Source organism: Lissotriton vulgaris, chromosome 11 (assembly GCF_964263255.1).
Source record: "Lissotriton vulgaris chromosome 11, aLisVul1.2, whole genome shotgun sequence".
Taxonomy (NCBI): Eukaryota; Metazoa; Chordata; class Amphibia; order Caudata; family Salamandridae; genus Lissotriton; species Lissotriton vulgaris.
In genome coordinates this window covers 182050375-182068491 of record NC_141699.1, presented here as the reverse complement: position 1 = coordinate 182068491, position 18117 = coordinate 182050375, and the positions used below count along the sequence as shown (strand labels likewise).

The 18117-nt window shown below is 43.0% G+C and overlaps 1 protein-coding gene across 1 annotated transcript in view; it reads right to left on the bottom strand.

The window, feature by feature from the left end:
* RPH3A (rabphilin 3A) overlaps positions 1 to 18117 on the bottom strand; it is a 726349-nt gene that overhangs the window by 139104 nt on the left and 569128 nt on the right. Inside the window, exons 13-15 of the mRNA XM_086943083.1 lie at positions 11559 to 11668; positions 10292 to 10418; positions 505 to 561 (exon numbers count right to left, since the gene is read on the bottom strand). Of these exons, the coding sequence (XP_086799209.1) occupies positions 505 to 561; positions 10292 to 10418; positions 11559 to 11668 (294 nt within the window). The remainder of the gene's footprint in view (positions 1 to 504; positions 562 to 10291; positions 10419 to 11558; positions 11669 to 18117) is intronic.

Below are 18117 nucleotides of genomic sequence, written 5' to 3'. Positions count from 1 at the left end.
CAGCTACTAAACAGCAAGCCAGGCATAGCTACTGCTAGCTCAGATTGGCTTTCGTATATAAGCTGCATCTCATAAAGCTTTGATAGAAGAGGTTATGGGTTAAGGAACTGTAAAGTAGTGACTAGAATAGAATCAATGCAAAAAGTACCATCCCCAGATCACTGTCCCATAAGGAACACCAAAGATATAAAAGATAAGAGTAGGCCATGGAACAAGGACGGTAAGTGCTCTGCAGAAGATCCTGCATTAAAGGAATGGGATTCAAACTTGTGACCCTGGGTCTCTGGGAGTTACAGTCGGTTCTCTCACTACACTAATTGGCCAAGCTGCCAGTCCCAGGGAGCCACACACTGAAAGTGTCAATTCAGACAAGGCGGGCACTTGAAAGTGCGGAAGAATGTCTTTTATAACTGCAAAGCTGGGATGTTCATGCGTTATAATGCACCAGAGAGGAGGACAGAAGTTCAGGCAAAGATGAGCCTGTGATCTGAGGTGCTCGCTTACCTCATCTTCGTAGAGCGCCATGCCACGAGAGGACCCTGTGGTTCCAGCACGCTTCATCTGAAAAGATAACCATAAAGGTGAACTTGGAACAGGAATTTCAAAAGACTGAATTAGCATATCAATAACATTTCAAAAAAGATTAACAGTGCAAAAGAAATTAAAGGGCAACACATTTCACCTGAGAATATAGGCACAGATCCAAGTTAAGAAATCCTTATTGTTTACCAATTGAAATGGAACGTGTCTTATTATTTTTTCCCGCTGCACAACCATAAATATAAATGTTCCAAAGCGACAGCAAATACATGTATTACAATTATGATTGCTGTTGTCTTCATTACAATTGTCATCTTTCTAGCCATGGGAAAGCTCATACAGTTATGACAATTTGGAAATAGCTCCATTCTAGCTGTCTAAATCAGACGTGACTATTTTCTCGTTGTTTTGTATAATTGATGTTTGAATTTATCACTACCTTGATTTAAGTTTATAATCCTGTATAGGATTGTTTCTTCTGAGCTGAACATCAGGGCCTCTAAATCGATTTGCTTAATGGTGGCACACACTTTTGGTGTCACCTGTGTGAGTTTGAAAATAACTCACAACACAAAAGGAAATTTGTGACCAAGACGTGCATCAATCACCAGAGATTGTAAACACAAAAAGAGATGCCGCTGTTCATGTATTGCTTGAGGTCAAAATCTAATAACTCAAGAAACTTTTATTTTAGTACGAAACCCGTCGCCCTGAAAGACTGTTTTCCTCCTCTCACTAATGCCCTTTTCACATCAGGGCAGGTAAGGCCGCTCTACTGTCATAGCGAGGATCTCCAACCCCTGGGATCTAAGGTACATTCACAAGTGCGGCTTTGAATGGAAGCAGCTGTATCTACAGGAAATGATTGCAGCAAAACTGCAGGACATAACAAAAATGGCTATGGAGGTAACAGCAGAACTCAGAGTAACTGCAGTAGGGCTTTCAGGATATGACAGAATAATCACTGACAGCATTGCAAGTTGAAGCAGAAAGTGTGACAGAGCGCGTGCTGAAAGAGTGGTAGTAGTAGTTGCATTTTCACTCATTCATCCACATGTACCCTGAGTCTAGTGCATTAAACACCTGCTTTATACATCTGTTTAGAACATACATGCCACTGGTGCCTTACCAATACATGCTCTGTGAGCAGTAGAAGCTTTCAAAACTGCTCCAATGCAGTATCTGATCTCCCAGGAAAGAAAACTTGCACTGCGGCTACCTTCTGTGAAAAAGAGAACCTTGTTTGCTGTTACCAAGCTGTACTGCTACGTGATTGTATTGGCCATTTGAATGAGGAAATCTTGGACTACTGCCCAAGCGGTGTCCTTTTTGTGAGAGTGGGAAGCTTGCACTATTGTTGCTATGCAGTACCAGTTCTATGGCGAAGGGAAGCTGCTGCTGCTATTGCCCCAAAAGTGCTTTAAGCCTCACTAGTGGTACTGAAACATTACATAAATACCAATACAACACAATCTGTACCTGTTGTGTAAGGGTGATAAGCTTGTCCTAATGATGCTCAAGTTGTACCTATTAAGAAGGGAAGATTGCACTGCTGCAGCCTGTGAGCTGGAGTTTTGACTAATCTAAGGTAACGTAGAAGGTTAATATGCCTGCTGCAAAGAATATATACCACACAGATCACATACGTGTATTTTATATGCATAGCTCAGTGGGTTGCTGCTTTTATCACAGAGAACCTTTTTGTTCATAAGCTGCAATAGTAATCTATCACAGTGAGCTATGAACTGCATGTAAACTGCATGGTATAGGTTAGAAAGTTATGTTTTTTCCAAGTCTCTCATCATCCTAATGTTGCTAAAAAGGTTTTTTTGGGTAGAAATACATTCTTATTGCTAAATGTACCCCTAACCACTGTGTACATTTTGAATCCTTTCAATCCTGAGTTTGTGCGTCTCCAGCCCAAGGACTTATAAAAAATTCCTTCACCTCATAGTGCCCTTTGTCTTATGTACCCAAGGATACTTCACTTGAGTTTTTGATCCCATAGTGATGGCATAAAAATAAAAACTACATTCCCCAGAGTGTAATATGTCAGCTGACAAGCGATGCCTAGCTAATGTCATCACATCACTGAGCCAATTGGCAATTTGTGCAAAGCATAGCTAAATTAAATGTGTGATTGTGTACCTTTTATTCTAGAGACAATGTGGGGTTAAACAGTCTAGTGTGGTTCGAGGATATGGCCTTTCAGCTGCAGATGCAAGTACTATTTGTACTGGGCTAAAATTAACACTGCACTAAAATAAAGGAGCATGCTGAAATTGCTTTACTGCCTAGAATAATGAGAGTCCAAATGGGGGTTTGGGCACTTGAACATAACAGGAAGGCACTTAAACATAACTGGAATGACAATCTCTTGCCCTCTTCTGCCGCAGAAGCTTAACAGGTTTCATTAGACAAAGGAAAAGAAAACCAATGTGTAGGGATTTCTCGAGTACAGTCTCAGCCTATGGTATGATGTTATGCATAATGCATCTGAAACACCTCTCCTAAGTGCACTAACACATGTCCCGCAAGAGCTTCCTGTGCCACCCAGTTCTCGCTCAGCATGTGACTGCTCATTTAGCGGCACTCGCTCCGTCCTGCCATGCACATGTTTTACTACACAGAACGAACCATATACCAAGCTGCTACCATCCAGCTGCCATCTCTATCTCAGCCGGACATCCTCTTTACAATACAGAAGCCTTTAGTTTTTCACAAATAAGTCAAGTCTCCACATTTAACTCTGCTACATTTAAAACAAGCACATAAATAATTATCGGGGCTGGTATTGATTGCCAACCTATTGACTTTGGCAATACTTGCTTTTTAATATTTTGTAAATCTTTATCACAACCCCCCCATAGGAAATGGCTGCCTTTGTGTGCGCACACAGAGATGGATGTCTTTGAATATTTTTTATAATAAAGCTATTTTTGGCTGCTCGTATGTTGACGTGCAAACATGAGCGGCGATATTTACATAGATTCAAAGCCCATTCTAGGAAGGCTGCACATGCATGGGCGTGCAAATGCATATATTAGAATGGGTGTGTGAGAGCCCTAGTTCCGAAAGGAGGAATTCCCCTCCTTGACCTCCTGTAACATTTAGTCATTCTTCACAATGCAGTTCCATGTTTGTGATCTACGTCATAGTATGTCCCTGCAAGCTTTGGTACATTGGCAGCACGACGGCACATGCCAAAAAACGCATATTAGAGCACTACCGTGCCATTGTAAACAAAGATGAAAAGTATCCTGTGGCGAGGCATTTTCGTGATGAGCACTTCTCCAATCCAGCACTATTGAGTTATTTCATTCTGGAGCAGATTGAGAGGAACCCCGGGGGGGGGGGGGGGGGGGGGGGGGCAATAGAGTTCTCAAACTCAGACAGGTTGAGTCTAGGTACATCATAAATTTTCAGTCTAATGCAACAGGAGGGCTGAACCAGGACGAGGACCTGGCGGTCCACCTAAAAGACAACTAAGAAACTGGTCTTTCGTCAGCCTCCCTACAATGCATTTGCCACTTACCATCTTCTGTCGTAACAGCTATCTCCGTTGTTAATAGTTTCCTCCCATGTTTTTCTAACAAGTGCTGTAATTAGTTTCTCACAGTGTGTATATATCAATACATGGTTCACATTTTAAATCTAACAACTCTCTTTTTTTATGTTTACTTGACAGGACCACCGATGGGGAACTGGGTCACGTCACTACACTTGTGCTGCACGACCCACTCCAGTCCTCATCCCTTTCCACTCATTTTTGCACAGAGTACGGTTAGAAGGGCAATAGTCACAGAGACGGGACACAACAGGTTTATACAGGTCCGGCAAAACCGCAACCCTGTCCCTCAACCAGGCACTGCAAGGTATTTCACCTGATAACTGGACGTAGCGCCGCTGGGACACCCCCACCCATGCAGGCTCTGATATGACTTATTATAGCCTTGAAGTTTACTTGCCATTTAGTCACTGCTATTAGGCATTTATTTCTATTAGTGACTTATCAACATGTATATGAACGTTTATCTTGTGTATCCGCAAATGCAGTGTTATGTATCCATTACAGGCTTTGTATGACACATACGAGACGCACTTACATTTTTGTGCAAATTTGCTCATTTCTCTGTGGGGTCAACCTTTTTCAGAGGGGACGGTTTCAATTGATTTCACATTTTTCGTTTAATCGTTTGGCCCGTGTCTTACTAACCAGGTTGATCCTGAAGATACTGTTTGTTTGTATATACTTTTACCATTCAAAGATGTCTGCCGTCTTCTGTTGGGGCGGTTGCCCTTCGTTTGTGTTCACTACACTTTCAATGCTGACTTTATTAGCAATGCTTGTACACACTCTCACTTACGTGATCAAGGCTTGTTCCAAGCCGAAACATGTTGTAGGTGTGAATAAACACCCTTGGAGTTACTTTCTGGCATGGAGTGGTGTTTTTCTGAGAGCGTGAACACTTGTTTGTTTGGAGAACTGAATGACTGGAGTGCTCGGCCGGAGTACACGCCACCTCCCACGGGGGCCATCTGCAATCACTCGGAGCAAACGTGGTGATAATATATATATATATATATATATATATATATATATATATATATATATATATATATATATATATATATATATATATATATATATATATATATATATTTATATATAAATATATTACACGCGGCTGCTCTGCCGCGGAAGGCTGCACCATTTCAAGTTTTGAAAGGCTGCGCGGGAATGGAACCTTGCCAAAACTGCGGGCAATGTTTTATATATATATATATATATATACAAAAGATGCCTCTGACATGAAGACGCCACTCCGTGTGAGAACAGGTTTACAACCTTCTTCATTGCGAAATGCACCCTGCGCCTGTTATTTCTAAAAGGTCCTGACGCGTTTCGAAGCATCTTGCTTCTTCTTCATGGGATGGCAAGCATTGAGAACCGGAAAGAACTGCAGCCCTATTTGTCCATTGCCCATGCGCCCCCAGGTGAGTACATGCTGGGAGCTGTAGTTTGCTTGTGCTCCTTCGGTGGAGTCCGTATTCTCAAATAAATTTTCGTGCCTTTATTCATTTTTCACTGCCCTCCAGTGGGCTACAGGCATAGTGCCCAGTTCAAGTTTTGCAGTTCTCTCACGCTGCTTGTCGGCTGTCTAATGGCAGTCCCCGCAGACCCGCTCTGACATTCCCAGCGAGCGGTGCATCTTCCGCGGTTGAGGCCACAGCGTACAAATCTCTCCAAAAGATGCCTCTGACATGAAGACGCCACTCTGTGTGAGAGCAGGTTTACAACCTTCTTTATTGCGAACTGCACACTGCGCCTGTTATTTCTAAAAGGTCCTGACGCGTTTCGAAGCATCTTGCTTCTTCTTCATGGGATGGCAAGCATTGAGAACCGGAAAGAACTGCAGCCCTATTTGTCCATTGCGCATACGCCCCCTGGTGAGTGCATGCTGGGAGCTGTAGTTTGCTTGTGCTCCTTCAGTGGAGTCCGTATTCTCAAATAAATTTTCGTGCCTTTATTCATTTTTCACTGCCCTCCAGCTGAAACCCACTACACCATAGCAGAAAAGGAGCTACCAGCTATCTGCTTGACTTTCAAAGGATGACAGCACTACCTGCTACATGCTAAATTCCCCATCACTGTTTACCCTGATCGTAAAAAACTAAAATTCTCGCATTGTGCTTCGAGCCTCATTCCCCAGACATCTTTGTTGGACATAGTTCTTTGCGGAATTTAATTTACCATCCTGAAACTTCCAACAAGGAGGATCAATCAATCAGGAGTTTGTTAAAGCGCGACTATTCACCCGTAAGGGTCTCAAGGCGCTAGGGGTGGGGGGGGTGGGGGGGTGCAGGTTCCATTCCATCAAGGAGGGGGTCTGTCGAAGAGCCAGGTTTTGAGGTTTCTTGCGAAGATGGGGAGCGATGTTGTCTGTCTGAGGTGGAGCGGAAGGGCGTTCCATGCTTTGGCCGCGAGGAAGGAGAAGGAGCGGCCTCCCGATCTGGTCTTTCTGGTGCGGGGTACCACGGCGTAGGAAAGCTGGGCTGATCGTAGGGTCCTTTGGGGTGCGTGGAATTTGAGTCTGCTGTTCAGGTATGCTGGTCCGGTGCCGTGGAGGGCCTTGTGTGCGTGGGTGAGCATCTTAAAGGTGATTCTCGCCTCGACGGGGAGCCAGTGGAGTGTGTGCAGGTGCTGGGAGATGTGGCAGTGTTTTGGCAGGTTGAGGACCAGTCTTGCGGCGGCGTTCTGGATGTTCTGTAGCTTGCGGATGAGGTTTTTGTTTATTCCGGCGTAGAGTGCGTTGCCGTAGTCGAGTCTGCTGGTGACCAGGGCGTGAGTGACTGTCTTTCGGTGTTCGAGGGGGATCCATTTGAAGGTCTTACGAAGGAGGCGGAGGGTGTGGAAGCAGGAAGATGAGACAGAGTTGATCTGGCGGTCCATTTTGAGCTCGGAGTCCAGGATGATTCCCAGGTTGCGTGCGTGGTCTGTGGGGGTTGGCGGGTTTCCGAGGGCGGTGGGCCACCAGGTGTCGCTCCAGGCGTCGGGGTTTGGGCCCATGATGACTACTTCTGTTTTGTTGGTGTTTAGGTGAAGGCAGCTGTTTTTCATCCATTTGGCGACGGCTTCCATGCCTTCTCGAAAGTTGTGTCTGGCGGTGTTGGGCTCGTTGGATAGGGAGAAGATGAGCTGGGTGTCGTCTGCATATGACACGATGTTGAGTCCGTAGGTTCTGACGATGGGGGCAAGTGGAGCCATGTAGACGTTGAAGAGCGTCGGGCTGAGGGAGGAGCCCTGGGGGACTCCACAGGTGATCGGTGTGGGGTCCGAGAGGAAAGGGGGGAGTCTGACCCGCTGCGTCCTGCCGGAGAGGAAGGAGCAGATCCAGTCGAGGGCCTTGTCCTGGATTCCTGCATCGTAGAGTCTGCGTATTAGGATGCGGTGGGAGACTGTGACGAACTTTCCCAATGTCTTTCTCAGCAAAACCAACAAAGTATGAAAGCACCACCAATAATACAGCAAGAACAGATTATTGGGACTATACAATCTGAAGGATTTCTGGGACTAGTACAAACACAGCTGACACACATTTATATGTTTATTTGACTCATATTTATATGTGGGCACGAAAATACAATACAGACAGTTTCTAAATGCCACACATAACTCATTTTTAATCCTTTTTGTCAGGAATTATTTTCTCATTCCTTTATGAGGACCTAGGGAGGTCACAAGATGTGCAACATAGCTGATAGAGACATACACATCCACAATATTCCTTAGATTTAGTCTGGGTGTTGGTTCCTCCATCATTTACAGGAACATTGTCAATGATGATAAAGTTAGCAAATTGCTGAGAAACAGCCAAATAGCTCCTGGTTGGTTACTTATGTGAGCCACTTCCTATATATTTTTCACACAATCTCTAGATGGATTGATGCGATGTTCTCTGGGCACGGGGCCTCACACATAGAGGTTGTCTCTAGAAGAGTACTAGGACAAAAATCCCCACAAAAAAGAAAACTAAAGTGATTGGGGCCACCTATATGAGAAATGAAGTGTGTTTTTACCATTGAGGGCTTTATTATAATTGGTCAGTTTGAGCTGTGGATGCTTTTGGTACAGATTCCCACTCTAGCTTCTAATTTTGTTGGATAAAGAACCTGTAAGCCATGGGTAAAGCTGGTAGTATAGACAATTCCCTGTTACTATTTTACCCAAAGGGGTTATGCGAAAACGACTACAAGCAGAAGTATTCTACTAAGGCACCACCATTAATGGAATTCCTCTGATTCTATCGTTCCTAATGCCCTCCCCCTTGCCTGGCCACTCTGATCCTCTGGTTTGCTTCAACTCAGAGAGTTGGTGCTGCCAGAAGGTGGGCCTCTCGGGGGTACTGCTCCCTAGAAACCCAGTGTCTTAGTTGGCCCTTATTAGATCCCGGCATGCATGAACTCTGTCACAGAAGTACTACTGGAAGACCTACCAAAAAGCCAATATGGCTGGTGTTGACTGTAGGCCTTTTGGCTTTGCCAATGCTTGTTTTGTTCTGCTATAGTTTTTTTAAAGAATTATTATTAGAGAAACTGCTGAGCCCTCGTCAATATTAATAAAAAATGGCTAAGAGCAACAACAAAAAACATTTGTTCAAAAAACACAAGAAGTCCCTGGCACTGAAGGGAACTATTTTGTGTGGGGATGTGATCATTGTGACTAGACAGAATGCTGTCACTCACACTCACTGGCTGAAGTGGGTGGACCCACTGTCCCATGCTGTATGCTGTAGTGGGTGGAATAAAAATGTGAATAAGACAACAACGGACCAATGGATGAAGACGGCTGCCTGAGAGCCCTATACATAAATATATTATGCATATCGTTTTAGTGAGTAAAATCAAAAGGTCTTGACTAACATTAGGCCTAAAAACATCAACACAGACTATGGTATTACACAGGAAAATCCCCTCTAGTTAAAATGGCAAACTAATGGGGTTCGTAAATGATCATTGTGATGTTGTTACATCAAAAGTGGAATAAAAAAAAAATGACATATGATTACGTAAATCGAAAACTATGAATCCCTATGAGACTCCAAACACAACTACCCAAAAACTTGATGTTAAAAAGCATAGTGATGTTAAGCTACCACCAACGATTCCCTGCAGTTTCGGGCCACAGCAATTTGCAACCCGCAATACTATTTCAAATGTTTTCTTAACACAAATCTAGATACATAGACACAGGTCGCCCAATTTGATGTTTGTTTGTAACAAAACACCCCGCCACTTCTTCTCAACCATAAACATTTTCCACTAAATCTTGTGTAGCATCACAACCAAAAAAACTGACAAGAAACAAAGTTGAAAACTGCTTCAACTGTTTTAAATTGATCGTTTTCAGTTTCAGATAAACTAACAGGTTGCCGGGAAATCAAAAATGAAGCCTTAAAATTCCTCAAACACAATTTTTAATGAATTGAAAAATTAACATCACAAGGGACTAATTTTTCCCGTAGTTGGAAGCTCAACAGTGGTTGTATAAAACAATCGCTGAGCTAAATTGTGCTGACAAAGATTATGGCACGGCTCGATTAGATAATGGTTATGTGGTGAACTTTACTTTTTCATAAATTGCAATATAAAGCACTAGAATTACACAAATGCAGAATCGACTCAAACTCTTTGTGTTTACATCCTAGTTGTTAACACAGATCCATTGAGTCGTTAAATGTAAGTTATTTTACATAATGTGCTATGTCATTTTGATACTGTACAAAATAATGCCTCAAATTAAGTATATTGCATGGACATTATAAGTCACTGGTGTGCCCTGGATAGGTATAGATCTCTCAGTATATAACCACATGATTTATTTATATGGCCAAGTCCTGCACTGTAACCTTTAATATGCTTATACAGTACAACTGAGGGCACATTATTTTCTATATAATTAGCGATTAATGTGATGTATGTGTCAATTTGTTTTGAGTTGCCCAAAGTTGTATCACAATCCCATGAAGAAAAAAAACTCTACCGGCAATATACCTAGATTAACACCTCACGAATTGCTATCATCGGACTATTCACTCTATTAGAAATAAGCCACTCTATGTTTACACATATGTTCATGAAAAATGTGTTTCTTAAATATTGATGCCCACATTGGCTGTGAATGGCTTTAAACTGCAGGGAACACAGCAATATACAATGTCTGTTCCAGCAAAGGCAATGGCAGACTCACCGGCACCACTCTCTCCAGGCAAACGCTAAAGTTCTTCTTTACATTCGGTTTAAGTTTTTTCAGGGAAAATCTTGTCTCACCAATGAATTCATTGTGACCAAACTTGTCTTCATCACATACTGAAATCCTAAAATGTATAACATAAACAAGTATTACAAGCAGTGATAGTTCCTATGGTACTCTACTATTAAAATGGCTAGACCTGGACTATCTTCTGAGAAACATAAGCTTCCACCTCCACAGATGTTAATGTGCTCTTTGAACCATCTCAATATGGCGTCTTATGTGTCTCTCCTCTGCTCTCTGTTGTGTTTGCTATTGTGCCTTGAAATATTTGTTGTGCCACTAGCTGTGCATCTAATATTTTCCCATCCCCACAGTGACTACATGCTATATTTATTTATTTAAGAGCTTATATATCCCTGGCCAGACCTGAAGGTGTCCAAGCGCTTTACAACATTTATCATGATGCAATAGGACACACATTATTTCAATAAACAGCCCTGTCTCCTGTAGAATCTTGTGAAGGCCTGGAGGGGATCATAGAAATGAATCAAAAGGCAGGAGATGTAAATGCCTTCTTATTGAGGTGGCTATACTATCCGCTAGACGAGATTCCTGTAGCAGAGGAACACTGTCTCGTTGGGTGGAAGCAATCCAGTTGGATGAGTTTGGTTAAGGAGGAGGTCTTTGAGCTGTCTGTTGAAGTTCATGAAGGAGGGGTTGGTCCTGATATGGACTGGGATGGAGTTCCATATTTTAGGAGCATTTCCACAGATGGGGCGTGATAAGGTTTTTTGTTTGCGAGTTTTATAGCTATACTTGTTTGATGAATGTGCATACTTATTGTAGTTGTTATTGTATCTCAATTCCATAATGTGCGTGCTACTATATCTCTACTCCCTCCTAGACCATTTCAGCTACTTCCACCGCTTGCTAATGTATCTTTACTACTTTACACAAAGCAGCTACCTGCTGTTACTGTGACTAAATGTGACTTAAACATCTGCTAAATGTGGCTGATGAGTTTCTGTTAGACCTGCCAGCCTTAGGGTGGTCTTCCCCTAAGCGGTTTGCCTTACTCCTCCTTTTTTCGATGATCTTGTTTTTCAGACGTAAAATGCACATGTTCGCTCATGTCCACTGTGTCAATGTAACAGTACTGCAGTGCATGTCCCACTTCTATGAATCAATTTCCTCTAGTGACTGTCCTTCTATAAATGGCGTCTAAGAATAAGTGCATGTTTGGAAGGAGCTGTTCACTTACCTTAACGTCTTCCGCGTCATGTCTTCCTCTGTGATGCCATGATACACAAGTGCCTCGTTCCATATGGGGTTCCGCGTGTTCCGCAGGGTTTTAGTGCGCAGTTTGTTTGCCTGTAGAAAAAAAGACATGTACAGGACATAACATTTAACCAGATCTCTCTTTGCATGTAGCTCACATGAGCATTTTTCTTTCTTCTGCATTACACTGATCATAGTTCAAATAAATGGTCCTTTTTAAGCTACTCTAGCTAGCTGAGAAATGCTCTCAATGTCAGTGAGACCATCACAGTCATTTTTCATCATTTGCATGGTCCGTTTGGTCGTACGCTTTTTCTGATTTTGCACATGTATGTGCAAATCAACAAACAAGGAAAAGCAAAGTTAATGTTTTACTGCCATTGTGCATTAAAGCCAGTTTTCTTGAATGAGTAGAAACAGTATACATTAAACACTTTCCCCAAAGCTCTTGTTCTCCAAGTTGACATTATCAATGGAGAATTAAAATTTAATGTGAGACAAGGAAGGTGTTTTTTCTGTATATCTCATACACTTGGCAGCAGCCCTCTGAGGCTGGCATGGATCTAGGGTTGGCCCCTCACTCCACCTGTCCTGTACTTCATGCTTCCAGTCCTGGGCCTTTCTGTTACAATCATTGGTAAAAGATGTATAATTGGAATTATTTAAATAGAAGCTCATCCAGACTACATGTCCCAAAATGCATTAGGATAGTACATTTATTTCAACCAATTCAACACCACCAGACGAACATGACTGTGCATGGGCAGAAGTCTCAACATGAACAAATTGAAGCCTGTTATTTGAACAATCTTAAAGTACACAAGATACTCGAAGTCTGAATACACCAGTGGCAAAATGACGGCAACTTTATTTCAATGGCTCCAGAAGTATTATTCTGTTAAGACGAAAACCCTCACCCACCCTTAGGTTGCATACCTTATCATGGCGGGACTGAAAATAGAAAACCAGCTCTGGCTATTAAGTTAGACAAGTGGGGGTGGTGGGAGGAGGGGGGACAATGCTGCTGCTTTTGTTACAGCGGGGTGATATTGCAACAAAAAAAAAAAACACCACTCCTAAAGTCTACTTGATAATGCACAGAATATCTGGTAGCCTCACTACACGGGCTCTCCTGCATCCTTTCTTTTTGACGGCTGTTTGCTTGCATTGCTCAGGGCTCTGATCCTCCACTTGTACGGCCACTGGTTGCTCATTGCTCTAAACCATTTGTCAGTATTGATTTTTCTTTGAGTCTTTATTTTCTGTCTCCTTCCACCTATCGGTCTTAGTACAAGACATAAGCCTGGGTGAGGATAATTGGCTATAAAAACTAAAGAAATTGGCTGGCCATGACCTGTCTGGCCCTCCAGCCAAGATCCAGAATCCAATTTTGTGAGAGATAAAAAGGTTACCAACACTACATTCTATAAGAAACACAGTCTTCAAGGCCCAGTTCTCCAAGCATACCCCTGCAGCCATGTTGGATTCATAGAAGATGCTACCTAGATTTATATATCATAGAAATAGTTAGCTTTATTCATTGGCATGGTATCTTTGATGAAAAAGGCACACTAGTACACATGCAGTGTGCCAGAATGGTGCAGACAATAGGCCCAGGCACCAAAATAAAAGTGGACCCTTTAGCAAATCAGATAGCTAAAAAAGTGCCCCATGTTTGCAAACTAGGGCCAATTTGAAGTTGTATAGACAGGCTGTATTAGTGATTTGCAAGGTATGGAAGACTGCCTGGATTGGAGCTTGCTGCATGCAATGTTTGTTTTAATAGAGATATCATCAGTGAAAATGGGCCGGCAAGACCATAAAACTGGCCCACAACCAGCCAAAATACTGTCTCACAACCACTAAAAAATAGACCACATACTGACCTCTCAGACCAGGCCATTGGGCACTGCCAGATTGCCCTATAGGCCTGTCTGACTGTTAGACCTGGCCCTTTTTGCATGTTTATTCCCAAGCTTTTTTTTACTTTTATCTCCTATTTTTCTGACTCTGTTTTTGTTGGCTATAGGACTCTGGACACTTTATCACTGCAGATCAGTGCTAAAGTGCATATGCTCTCTGTGTAAATTGCGATTATGATTGGTTATCCTTGACTGGCATATTTGATTTACTTGTAAGTCCTTAGTAAAGTGCACGGTGTGTGCCAGGGCCTGTAAATCAAATGGTACTAGTGGCCTTCAGCACTGGTTATGCCACTTACATGAGTAGCCCTGTAAATGTGTCTGAGACCTGTCACTGTAGTATCTGCACATGCAGTTTTAAACTGCCATGTCGACCCAGTGCACCCAATTACCAGGCCTTAACCTTCCCTTTTCTGACATGTAAGGTACTCCTAAGGTAGACACAAGGTACCCCCACAGGAAAGGGTGCATTGTATTTGAAAGGTAGGACATGTACTGGTATGTGTTACATGTTCTGATAGTAAAATACTGTGTATTACATTTTTCACTATTGAAGGCTGTCCGTCTCATAGGTTAAGATGGGAGCTGCCTTGTAACATCTTACAAGTGTAACTTTACATTGGGACAAGATAGAGCAATGGAGTTTAGACTCTGAAATCAAAATTTACTAACACACCTTTTAGTAAAGGTTGGTATTTAAATTGTGTGTTTAAGAATGCCACCCAGCCATATGCAAATCAGTCTTGACTCTGTTTAGAATATGGGCATTTTCTTACTTTACCATTCAGTGTGCCTCTGCCTGTGTTTTCACTGCCTGCTTTTGGAGTGGCAAGACCGGGTTGAGGTGTGACCTGCCTAGCCTGGGTGACTTATCACTAGGCTGAATAGACCTGGTTTCCATGCAGAGCGGTGGGAGGAGTTTTCACTGGATCCTGAATAGGCTGTGTCTCCTTTGCACAATGCTGTCACCTCAAACCCCCCCTCCCCCGTGGTCAAGCTGCCCAGGGAGAACAGAACCGGTTTGTACTGAGCTTGGAGACTCTGAAACAAAGAGAACAATGACAAAATGGGGTATTGAACATAAAATCCCAGATCTTTAGATTACTTCTGGAATCAAGAGGATCCTCTGCCAGGGAAGAAGAGCTGAAGAGCTGTAAGGAGGAGTACTGCACCTTTGATGTGTGCTGCTTTGCTGGGTTGGCCTGCAGTTGCTGCTTCTTCGAAGGAGAGGACAATGACTGGAACTTTGCTGTAAACCTGCTTCTGAAGAATCTATAAGAGTTTGAGTCTGCTTGCTTCCTGTTCGGAAGTCTCAGGAACACAAAGACTTCACCACCAGCTTAATTGAACTCCACTGTTGGGAGTTCTGACTTGCCAGGAGGTGCCGGTTCCAGTTCTGGTCCTCTGGTGGTAGCTGAAAAAACTTGTAGAAACCAAGAAAATTGACGCATCACATTTCCACCGCCTGTTTTTCTGACACAGCACTGCTGAGCAGGAGAAATTTCCACGTTCCATCAATGTGTGGCCGAAGAATCAACGTAGCACCTGCCAGCGGCTTAAAAATCCACTGAGCACCGAGTCCCATGCACTGATCTCTGATGTCCGAGATCACCGCACTGACTCCGACACAGGCCCTGCTGTGCAGCTGAAAGAATCCACACATCGGAGGACCACTGCTGGAGAAATCAATACAGTGCCTGTTTGCCGCTGCATCGACCTCCACCGTGTCCCAGATTTCTACACATCACACCTGTGTAGCAAGTTTCCCCGATGCCACTCCCGCAGACCAGAAACGTCTTGGAATCGATGCATCACTTTCCCCTAGAGTCCGTATTTGACACATCACTTCTCCTGCGTACTGCAGAACTGTTACATCGTCTCCCCATGGACTCAGGAACTGAAGCATCACTGTGTTTTTTGATCTTCCTTTCTCTGCGGCTGTTTGGCCCTGTGAATTTTGATGCACCTAAAGGTACATTGTGTAAAATCACACATCCATAGATCTCTATTGACAGAATTGCATGAAACCTTTTAAAAGTCATATTTTGAATTGCGTATATTGCATTTTTGTTGCTTTGTTCTTGTTTGGTTAAGATAAATATACTTTGCTTTTCTAAACTCGTTTGGTATCCATCTGTAGTGTTTCACTGTGTTACTGTGCGTCTGGGTGCAAATACTTAACACATTGCCTTTGGCATAAGCCTGTATGCTTGTACCAAGCTACCAAAGGGGTGTGCAGGAGTTATCTAAAGTGTGTAACTCCCTTATACTGACTAGAAGCAAGGGTCCCTACTTGGACAAGTTGCATACCTCTGACAACTAGAGACCCCCATTTCTAACACTGACCCAACACATATAATGATTATTTGGCTTGTGCGTGGCCACGTAACAATCTTGGCCTTGTCACTAGTGCTGGTATTGAGACACATTTCTTTTAATCTAAGCAAGCAGTTCCTCCATCCATAGCCACATAATGCAATGAAGCACAATGTGCAGGTAAATTGAAGTACCATTTTCTGAGTGTCTATCTTTCCCAGTTGGGTCTTACCTTGGTTTACTGTTAGGAGATAAAATTAAACTGTAACATTTTAAAGAGGAGAATGTAAATGTTAAGCTATTTATACAGAGCTTTATAATTACATACATGTGTTTATTAGCACTCACAATATTTTTAGGAGCAGGGCCACAGGGAGAAATAATTTTCCAAGGACCACACAGCATGCCAAACTGGACAAGATGATATTAGAGGCCAGTGCTTGTGGGTCCAGTCAACATGTTATCTACTAGCCCATGTATCCCATCAAGCCAATAAGGTTCACTTGAGTCTGTTCACACTGATTGCTGCTATAGGACTGCCTTTCATAGCAGGTATGTGAAGTGTGATGACAGGGTATGCTGAGAGTGATGACAATAGGTGCACAGTTTTTTTTTAATGTATTTCTATTTTTTTAGGAACATACTATTTTAGAGCCCCCCATGAACCATAGTTCGATTACATGGGAGAAAGCACACCAAAGTCACTCTGGTCAGAAAAGTAGGATAAGCTAAGAAGATCTGCCTTAAGTCAGGTCACATGTGTATACAAGGAATTATCTCGGAAGTAGACCACCTCAAAGAAGCCCCGAGTGAGGCATTCATGTGGGATGGGTGCTGGGGAGCCCCTCTAGGCCAGGACCTCTCAAACCCTGGAATGTATAGCAGGAACAAAGTAGATCTCCTTTTGGGGATGACCCTAAGAGCCAAAATGCCTCCTCCTAGGACTGTGCCCTCGGGACCAAAAGGCTAGTGATCAGACACTATGCTAGGCCATAGCCACTGGCATGCACATCTTCCAGGGATACTAATGTATAAGAACATCTTCAACACCACTAAGCAAGCACCAGAAAGTAGACTTACTGATTCCTGTTTTGGCAATAAGTGGGTGATATGCCACCCTAGAGCTAGCAAACCAGGTGGTGAGTTTGAGGTGCTGGCTGGATCCCTGCTTCATCGCACTTCGGTAGGACCTGATCACAATATTGTCCACAGCCAAAGGCAGAAGTCTCATGTGTTTTGCAAGAGACTTAAAGGCCTAGTCTGTGTATAAGCGGGCACTGAAGAGGGACTAATCTCCCACCTTCACACAGGTACTTGTTGCTGCCTATACATGTATTATGCAGCAACTCAAGAGTAGGCATAGCACACTTCTGGAGATTTACCACTAGGGTGCGAGTAGGATGCCAGTGGTAAAATAAATCTGTAAATTACCTCATTGGTGCATGCATGAGAAACAAGAACATTAAGCAGTGTATATAGAGAATAGGTGTTTTAGACTGAATTTGTTTTTTATGTTTACCTGGCTCTTCATAAAGCCATGGCTTGTACAGAGGTTATGCTGGTTCTTTTCTGGTGTGGCATTGCAATATTCTGTCAACAAACCTAAGATGTTTGACACCAAGACTGTTGTGTATATTTTGCGTTTACCAAAAGAGTTGAATTGCTGTTTTTCTGGACTCTGATGACCAGGATGGAGGCACAAAGAATGTTTATGTCTAAAGATAGTTTATGGTTCTGAAATTCAAGCAGTTTCGGCTGGACTGCTCCTATTGCATTGCTGAATTTCATATGGCATGATGGATAAAAACTGGACCGGGATGTGGCCCAAGTAATTACCACCATTTATGGTTAATTCAAGCATTCCACCCACCACAGTTTGTTTTGCTCAGTGCGATGACATAGGTGTTATGGGTATGCCCAGATGTTGGTCCCATGCTCACTGTCTCTCTCCAGCCAAGCTACATCCTACTGAAGAAAACCAATAGGTCAAAACTGGTCGGGGGTTGCTTGTGTTCTGGTTCAGAGGTACCTGACCCGTCACTTTTTTGTATTCCTTCACCACATGTAGACAGAACTGATATCCAGCTACTATACATGTTAACGCCAATACCATACAGGTTGCCTGGGCTGGGGTAGATATCACTTAAACAGGGAAACTAGGGCAACAGCGTGCTACATTACCAAGGCCTTGACCTGTAAGTAAGTGGGCGGGCTTGCTTTTTTGTGGTATTACTTTTGCAACTCCTATCATATTGTACAGTATTGCTCCAAGGACAAATGTTTCTTACTGTTTCATTCGAAAAC